General features: G+C 53.9%; 1 protein-coding gene across 1 annotated transcript; it reads left to right on the top strand.

The window, feature by feature from the left end:
• Window positions 1–5,746: 5,746 nt before the first annotated feature.
• LOC124699695 (ABC transporter G family member 25-like) lies at window positions 5,747–9,606 on the top strand. The gene is made up of 3 exons (XM_047231955.1): window positions 5,747–6,033; window positions 6,188–7,037; window positions 8,566–9,606. The coding sequence occupies exons 1-3, from the start codon at window positions 5,899–5,901 to the stop codon at window positions 9,531–9,533; spliced, it is 1,953 nt and encodes a 650-aa protein (XP_047087911.1). The 5' UTR covers window positions 5,747–5,898; the 3' UTR covers window positions 9,534–9,606.
• Window positions 9,607–9,886: the final 280 nt, after the last annotated feature.

Here is a 9,886-nt window from a genome sequence, read left to right on the forward strand (position 1 = left end):
ATTTGGTCGCGGTTGCGCAACCGCGACTAATGGCAGTTGCGAACCGCGACCAAAGGCCTTTTTTTCCACCAGTGTCATATCTCAAATATGTGTGGGAAAATCTAGAATGATATAGCCATTTTTTGAAAAATATAGTATTATGATAAAAGTAGGATATTTATGGAAATAATAACATTTATGCAAATAGTAACACATTTTTTCAGTATCCCGTTTATCCAAACAAATTTTGAAAATATCACACTCTAAACTTATCTTGTCTTATAAGGATTACATAGTTTTAATTTTTCCTCTCTTTAAAACACATGATTTTTTTCCTTGATCGTTAATTTAGTGGAATTTTAGTGTTTCTAAGAACAATGTTTATTTTTTTTACTTTTCCATTTTAGTTACTATTTTTTTACACTATTTGATATTGGCGACGATGTCTATGTCGATCAGTTCAGTAAAGTGCAAGATCCAACATTGGAGCTAAACCCTTTTTTAAGCCGCAATATAAATATTTATTTGTTCTTTTAAAATCTAATTAACCACTAATTACATTTCTACACAACTAATCCAAATACATCATGTAATTTCAGCGTGTGCACCATTGGCCAAAGTTTCCGAAGATCATCGTCTGAATTCTATATATATCATTTGAGAATAAGCATCTAAGTTCAACATTTTATGAAAGGAAAGGTCATGTTGAGAAACTTTTGCTCTTAAATTGAGTATTCTAAAACAATTGAGGATTCTAAGTGTTCATTCTTGACGTGAAGTTCAGTAGGTTGGGCCTTTCTTAGTTTATTTGCAGCTTTATATGTAGCTATGCAACTAACGTTATCAATCTCTTATACCCATGTTAAATATTTTATGATGTGCAATTCTATTGAGCGAGAGACAATATATAGCTTCTCGATCTATCAAGAACAGCAAATCCATAAAATGTATACCCACTTTTGGGTAAAATATCTGCGACTATGGTTTGGTCAAAATGATGAAATGTTAATATTAACCGCCGCGGCACAGTAGGAGGCGGCGATTTACACAAAAATAACCCAAAAGTGGAAGAAAAGCACAGACTGACCCTCCGGCGAAACTATTTCACCAATCTAACCCTTTTGTGTGGCGCCCCTCCCACGGGCGCCACACATGCCCATGTGGCTCCCCTCCTGCCGGCGCCACACACCCAGCCGACGTGGCCCCCTCGCCGCTGAGCTGGTGCGCCCGTCCGACGTGGCAGCATGTGTGGCGCCCCTCCCAACGGCGCCACACATGCACTTGGAATCCCCAAAACATACTGTGGGACAAATCCTGCGGGACTTAGCCGTTTTGCGAGCTCGATGTGTGGCGCCGATGACACGGGCGCCACACTAGCATGTGTGGCGCCGATGCCACGGGCGCCACACATAGAGCCTCGCAAACGGCTAAGTCCCAGAGGATTTGTCCCACAGTATGTTTTGGACCCAATGGTTCAAACAAGTTGGCATGTGTGGCGCCGATGCCACGGGCGCCACACTAGCACTTGTGGCGCCAGTGTGAAGGGCGCCACACATGGACTTGTGTTGAAAACATGAAAAATCCTACCAAACTCCAACAGTTACGAGTACAACATTGGACACAACAAGTAGAAATTTCATGACGGACACATATAACACTTCATACGTCACATTGTAGCACGTAGATTCGAACAACAAGTAGCATTACGGACCATGGTTCGAAATGACATAGGGTTCACAAATCGATACTTATGAATATAGAGTTCACAACAACACGTAGCACATCCTAGTAGCGTCCTCGACGTGCCGTCCTCGTGGGCTGCTTCCGGACGGCCATCCTCTTCGTCCGCTGCCTTGGCTGCTCCTGCTGCTGCTCCCGCTGCTGCTGCTCCTGCTCGCTCCTCGCTCCTCCTCCTCCTCCTCCTCCTCCTCCTCCTGCGAAGAGAACGGCTCGTCGTTCCTCATCCTCGACATAGCTGATCTCCGCGGCGGCCCGTCATCCTCCTCAGTGACAACCTTCTTTCCTCGGTTGACATAATCTTCCGGAGTGTACCGGTTTGGAGCCTTGCCCCTTGGCTTCAACTGGTAAGCTGACCGTTGCTTGGAGGTACGCTTCGGAAGTACAGCTTGACTCAGAATTAGGTCGTCCTCAGGAGGAATCTGCACAAACATGAACACATGAGATTACAAAAGTTGAAATTAGTAAGAACATGTTTCACAGCAACAAAATAGTCCATACATGTTCTTCAGAAGAGGAGGATGTAGGGATTTCGCCTTCGCGGCAACCTAGCAAGTTCGCTAACCGCCGCATCTTTCGTGCAGTGTTCTGCGTCATGGAACTCACGGTTACAAAGCCACCAGAACATAATAGTGTACATTCAAAGTTGGTGATCATACCTTAATGAAATTCCGCAACGGTGAAACATGCTTTTCATCTCTGTGGCTCTGGTCCCACATAGTCTCGCACTCCTCAGCGGTTTTTTGGATCTCCTCCCAGCTGTGACAAACATAGCATACACAATTTAAGCGAGCACATGGCAATCTAGATGATGTACTAGTTAGTGAGAGAATCCATTACCACGAAGTTCAGCTCGGAAGCAATAGAAGTCGATCTCCCTCTGCGAGCAAAAGTGTCGTGCTGGCTTTGCCCAACCTCATCGAAATGGATGGGGTCGTCCAAGATCTCCTGACGATACGCGCGCTTCACTAACTCGATACGCGTGTTCTGATGGAACCACTCGAGGTAGTTGTTGAAAGCGGTGAAGTCGTGAGGCACAATCTGCTCGGGGTCAGCATTCCGTGCCGCTTCCAAGCGATGTTGGAACGCCGTGATGTGGCCGCTATGATGGACTCGGCCAATTTGTGATCTTCCTCTCGCCGCTGCCTATCAAGCCTGCAAGAATCAACAAGTTAGTTTGTACCTCTTCTATCAAGAATCTTCCATCGCATGATTCCGAAGTTTACCCGTGAAGCGCCTTGTCCGTGTCTTGCCACGTTGGTGGGCACTCCGATACAGCCCAAACTCGTCTCATCACTCTTTGCGGCTGGTGGTGTTCAACAAGCCACATGCATATGAGTGGGCAGCGCATACGCCAGAACCGCGCCTCCTCCGTGCACTTCGGGTTTAGGTCAGTCATCGCCGCGCCAATACGGTAGTAGCTACCATATGGCTCCCATTCCACCTGCAGCATACAATTATTTAGTAGATGCCATTAGAATCAATCAAAACTAGGATTGCAACTCCGCAGTGATCGGTTACCTCGCTCAGCGGTAAGAGTGTCCAACTCCGCAGATGTACTGCCTCGTACATGACCATTGGATCGCTCGTCATCTCCGAGACATTGTCCCAAAGGTATGCCCAAGTGGGCTCCCGATCGGGAAAGTGAGGGAAATGAGGCCATGGCGTCTCGTTGAGTACCCCGGGACGCCCAACCGATAGGCGGTCCCAGCTCCATACGGAAAGTAGGAGCATGCATCCACCAATACCGCCGCTCCCGGTCTTGCTCCCGATCCTGCGACAAGTCTTGCTCCCGATCCTGCGACAAGCTTCGTCCAACTCGCATACATAAGATATTTGGTTACTACTTTGTGTAGCGCACTACTATAGGAAAATAGTACATAGAACAAATCATCACCTGCCGGTAGAGGTAGGCAAGTGCCGCTGTTCCCCAACTCCACCGGGCGTCCAACACCGTAAGCGCCTTCAGCCAACACCAATGGGCCAGCTTACCCCCACCGTCGGGAAAGAGAGTCCCGGAAATCATGTACCATAAGTACACGCGGGCGTACGTCCTCCGAGTGTCCTCGTCGGCCTCTATGGGGCATTCTGCAAAGTTAGTTCTGATCCAAGTGAAAGACGCGCCGGCGGGAACTCTCTCCTTTGGATTTTCTGGCGGCGGAGGAGCCCTGCCAATAAGGTCCTCCATCTGTCCGCGCCACCCATCAGAAGCTGTGTTCATACACAGTGGCTCGCCCTGAATAGGTAGTCCAAGGATCATGGAAACATCCCGGAGAGTAGGGGCCATCTCGCCGGCCCTCAAGTGGAAGGTGTGAGTCTCCGGCCTCCACCGGTCGACAAGGGCGGTGAGTGCCGAGGGGTTCATGTGTGGCCCCCCACGGCTTACAAGGGATATGAACGGCATAAGACCGGTAGGCCGGATGAACTCCGTGTACCTCTCGTCATAAGGTATATCCGGTGTGCCATGGTAACGAATCTTCAAAGGGTGAAGATCCGTTCCCCTCTCCGTCATATGAACAGCCCGGTGGTCCCCGTCGTACTCTTCATCCAGAAGCCACACCATCCTACATGTATGAGCAACACATACAACATATTATGAGCCATTCATACCAAATATGAGCAACACATACATGAGAATATATCCAAATAAGCCATCACACATACATTCCTAACAAATATGAGTTATTCCATCAAAAATACATTCGAATCACATATACATCACACATACATGAGAGTTCATATCCAAATACATCACACATATGAATTTCGTAAGACATACCATTCCTAGGCCCATAATAGACATATGTAAGACAATAGAATGCATTTGCTAAAATTTCAACACATACATGTAAAATTTCATTCAACACATCTAGGGTTCCTACATATCTAGGGTTCCTACATATCTAGGGTTCCTACATATCTAGGGTTCCTACACATACACATTCAACACATACATAGCCATTTCAAATCTAGTTTCCATGTCTAGGGTTCATGTGCAAATCTAGCAAGATCTATGAAATTAGTGGATGAATGTGAGGGAATCGAAGGGGAATACCTTGAGGAATGGAGGAGGAAGGACTTGGCCGGCCGGATCTGACGATTCCTTGGTCGATTTGGTGGGGGGCCGAAGGGGAGGCGGGCGGCGGCGGCGGTTGGGGGAGAAGCAAGAGAGAAGAGGAAGAAGAAAGAGAGGGTCGGGCTGGGCGCGGGCGCGGGCGCCACACTCAAGTGGATGTGTGGCGCCCGTGGCATCGGCGCCACACATGCTAGTGTGGCGCCCGTGGCATCGGCGCCACACATCGAGCCTCGCAAAATGGCTAAGTCCCGGACGTTCGGAGCCCCCGGATGTTTTCGACCGAAAACATGATATAAGTTGGCATGTGTGGCGCCGTTGGGAGGGCGCCACACATGCTGCCACGTCGGACGGGCGCACCGGCCTCGGCCGGCGAGGGGGCCACGTCGGCTGGGTGTGTGGCGCCGGAAGGAGGGGAGCCACATGGGCATGTGTGGCGCCCGTGGGAGGGGCGCCACACAAAAGGGTTAGATTGGTGAAATAGTTTCGCCGGAGGGTTAGTCTGTGCTTTTCTTCCACTTTTGGGTTATTTTTGTGTAAATCGCCGTAGGAGGCTGGTTCGGCCGGCCGGCGGCGTGGGGTGTTGGAGTGCGCACGCAGGCGCGCTGTGGTGATGCCACCGCACCACTGCACCAAACGGCTACCCCATCTTCTCGCGCGCCTTTTCTTCCTCGCTTCGATTCCCCGAACCAGCCAGCAATCTTCCATCTTCGTCTCTTCCACGGCGACCCCAGCCAAACCAAAAGGTGGGGGCATGGGTGCCGCGCGCCAAAAGCACACACTACCGCCGGTGGGCCCGCCGCTCCACTCGCCGCGCGCCTCCCGCCACGTGCCGCCTCCCTTGCCACCGTGACGTGGCCCTCACCACCCTCCATGTCCATGTGCCATGGCCGCCACCTCCTTTATATACCCCTCCCACCTCCCACTTCCCCTTCGATCCTCTTCTCACACTCGATCGATCACCACCACCATCCACGCCCGCGCGCGCCAACCACCACCACCTCCACTCCGTCGATCGATCGCTAACTCATCGCCATCTTCTCCGTTTGATCGATCGTGTACCATATCTTTGAGAGGAAACTGAGCTCCAGCTGCGACCGAACAACGCGATGCCTCCGAACGGACAGGGCATGCACGGCGGGGCCGCCGGCGTAGTCGCCTTACCGCCCCAGGCCACGCCGGCGCCAGCGTCGTCCAAGATGGACTGCTTCTTGACGTCCGTCTGCACGCCGCTAAACCTCCAGGTTGGTAGCTAGCCCTACACACGCATCATGCATGATATTCATATGTGGCGTGCACGTGTGTGCTAGCTTGCTCTCTGCGCGCGGAATCGCGGTTTCAAATCATCGTGGACTAGTTTTTGACGGCGCTTGTTCTTTTGATGCTGTGTGATTGCAGTTCATCGACGTCGCGTACCGCGTGAAGGTGGAGCGCACGGCCTCGGCGGGGGCGGGGAAGGAGCCGCCAGGGAGGATATCGCACTCGGGCGGAGGCGGCGGAGTCATCAGCGGCGTCGGAGGCGTGGAGGAGCGGACGATCCTCAAGGGCATCACGGGCGAGGCGCGGCCCGGGGAGGTGCTGGCGGTGCTGGGCCCGTCGGGGAGCGGCAAGTCCACGCTGCTCTCCATCCTGGGCGGTCGCATCTCCGGCCGCCACACCGGCACCGTGCTGGCGGGCGGGCGCGCGCCGTGCCGCGCCGTGCAGCGCCGTACGGGGTTCGTGGCCCAGGACGACGTGCTCCACCCGCACCTCACCGTCCGCGAGACGCTCGCCTTCTGCGCCATGCTGCGGCTCCCCACCTCCGCCCCGACCTCCGCGAAGCTGGCCGCCGCCGAGGCGGTGATCGCGGAGTTGGGGCTGGGCGCGTGCGCCGACACCATCGTGGGTAACGCGTTCGTGCGCGGCGTGTCGGGGGGCGAGCGGAAGCGCGTGAGCATCGGGCACGAGCTGCTGGTGAACCCGAGCCTGCTGGTCCTCGACGAGCCCACCTCCGGGCTGGACTCCACCGCCGCCTCCCGCCTCGTGGCCACGCTGACGGCGCTGGCGAGGAAGGGCCGCACGGTGGTGCTGTCGGTGCACCAGCCGTCCAGCCGCGTGTACCGGGCGTTCGACTCCGTGCTGCTGCTGGCGGAGGGGAGCTGCATGTACTACGGGCCGGGGCGCGACGCCATGGACTACTTCGCCTCCGTCGGCTTCGCGCCGGGGTTCCACGTCAACCCCGCCGACTTCATGCTCGACCTCGCTAATGGTGAGTTGATTCTCGTACTACTACTACTAGTAACTCCTTTGTTTCGATGAAACTTATCTAAAGCTAGCAAGAGATGGATGCTTCCCTTCCAACATGCATGCATGAGTACTAGAAATCCAGATTCACCAAACCATTAAACAATCGGTAGAGAGAGAGACTGAACGCCAAAGGCAACACTAGCAGCATAATCTTACGTGTTCTTGTTCGTTCCCCTTTTAGCATTGTGACTAGGTATTAGATCAGCGATGACGAGAATGGAGACAAGTAAAACCCCTAATCTGGTGGACATAGTGTGGAGTGCACCCAACTAAAAGATCGGATCGAGAGGGGCAGAAATAAAAAAGAGTGGCATCATGATGATGATGCCAGTGCCCAAGCCAAGCCAAGCTAAGCTAAGCTAAGCCAGTGTAGTGTGTGTTCTCTCACTACTAGCTTTTGCGCAAAGCACTTTAGTTAGGGTTGAATAATCGCACCCACCGGACACATGTCAGCTAGGGAAGAAGTCGGGACCGGTGGGACACTGCTATTGGGCCTATCGGCCGATAGCTACACGGCCCAATGCGTTCCCTCCACTCTACTGCTGCTGCTACTGCTATGCTACTCCAGTGTAATGCAAGCACTGTCTAGTCACGAGGTCGCATCCTCGGCCTGTTCATCCGCAATTTAGGGCGACCAGGGTTTACGATTTCAGTGGTGATTGCCCTCCAGGGTTTTGTCTATACTCTACAGGTTTCCTGGAAAGAAATCTAATCACAATCACATCTGAAAGTATTTGGGTCAAGATTTGGTCCTTCTCCTCATAACCTCACACCATTTTCTTTTTTAGACATACATCACCTCCCTTCATGCTTATCTTGCACAGCAAAACCGCATAATTTCAGTGCTGAACTTTTAAACGATAGTTATGTTTGGTAAAGCGTCATGTTCTCAGCGCAGCACTGTCCACCGTTGGTGCATGAATACATAGTCTCGGTGATTCAGTGCAACTTTGTACTAAAAATCAGCTACGCTTAACACGGATCGGAGGGAGCACATACGAGGCAAGATGGTTAAGCTATGTTGGGTGGTCTGAGAGTTCTGAAAACTTGACACGTAGATTAGATCCGACACCCGTGACAGCTTTCAGTTGGATCGGGTTCCTTCCTTCTTCCCCATTATTAGCACGAACGAGCCACCTGAGCTGAGAAGGTGAAGGAGAAGGATCCCGGCGGCAACCACCGTCGATATTGTTCCCAAGTGCCCCTGTCACTACCGTTGGCCGCTTTCGACAGGAGGAATCATTTATCGCTGCAATTTCGCCACCTCCTTTCCTTTTCCTGCTGCTTGACGAGGCACCCTTTTGAGCCGTTGGATGACCAGCCACCACGTCGGTCGACTCGAAGCAGGGGTCATTCATGGCGGCGTCCGCTAGATTCCACACACAAACGAACTGAACGTCATGATATCTTCGTCTGATTTTAAGGATTGTTTGTTTTCTGCGAAAGATTGTTCTGTTCTCTAACTGTTGAATGAATCTGTTCTGGTGCAGGCTTTGCTCAGGCAGAGTACAGCGACTCCCCGGCGGCGGGAGGCAGCGTGAAGCAGACGCTCATCGCGTCCTACAGCAGGGTGCTGGCCCCCAAGGTCAAGGCCGCCATCAACGCCGGCGCGCTCGTCCCCGACAACCACGCGTCCAGCGAGCACCAGCAGCAGCCGCAGCCGCTGGAGAGCTGCAGCGGGTGCACGACCTGGACGAACCAGTTCACCATCCTGCTCCGGCGCAGCCTCAAGGAGCGGCGCCACGAGACCTTCACCTCGCTGCGCCTCTTCCAGATCATCGCGCCGGCGCTGGTGGCGGGGTCCATGTGGTGGCGGTCCACGCCGCTGGAGGTGCAGGACCGGATGGGCCTGCTCTTCTTCGTCTCCATCTTCTGGGGCGTCTTCGCCTCCTTCAACGCCGTCTTCGCCTTCCCGCAGGAGCGGCCCGTGCTGGCCCGGGAGCGCGCCTCGGGGATGTACTCCCTATCGTCCTACTTCATGTCCAGGATGGCCGGCGACCTGCCCATGGAGCTCGCCCTGCCCACCGCCTTCACCGTCATCGTCTACCTCATGGCCGGGCTCAACCCGGCGCCCACCGCGTTCGCGCTGACCCTCCTCGTCATCCTCTCGTACGTGCTCGTCGCCGAGGGCCTCGGGCTCGCCATCGGCGCCCTCATGATGGACGCCAAGCGTGCCTCCACGCTCGCCACCGTCATCATGCTCGCCTACCTCCTCACGGGCGGCTTCTACGTGCACAACGTGCCGGGGTTCATGGTGTGGGCCAAGTACACCTCCTTCACATACTACTGCTTCCGCCTGCTCATCGCCGTGCAGTACGGCGGCCACCTCGCTCGGCTGCTCCCGCCGGACTCAACGCACGGCGAGGCCAGCACGGCGACCTGCGTCGCGGCGCTCGTCGCAATGTTCTTCGGGTACCGGCTCCTCGCCTACCTCGCGCTGCGCCGTGTCAGGACGTGACCGATGCTTCCTGCACACGGCCACGCGCCGCCGCATGCAGCTCTAGCGTAGCAGGTGTCAGTTAGTAGACCATTCAGGCCAGCCCAGTCGATCTAGCGAACGCGCGTGCACGCGCGGTAACTGAATTTAACTGATCCGCGCGTGCCGCGCGTCGCCGGCATCGAAGAAAATGTCTCGGGCCGGCGCTGGACTGACAAAGGGATTCTAGTGTTGTTGGCACGGTGGTCGTTCTTCCCTGGGCGATCCATCGACCAGGGTTTCTTCTCTTGCTCATAATCTGTTCCCCACTTCTATGGGTTGGTTTCCTTCTTGCTGGATCAACAAGTCTCTTCTGGCAAGCCAATCACGATTGA

The sequence above is a fragment of the Lolium rigidum genome, chromosome 3, assembly GCF_022539505.1.
Source record: "Lolium rigidum isolate FL_2022 chromosome 3, APGP_CSIRO_Lrig_0.1, whole genome shotgun sequence".
In the NCBI taxonomy this organism is placed as follows: Eukaryota; Viridiplantae; Streptophyta; class Magnoliopsida; order Poales; family Poaceae; genus Lolium; species Lolium rigidum.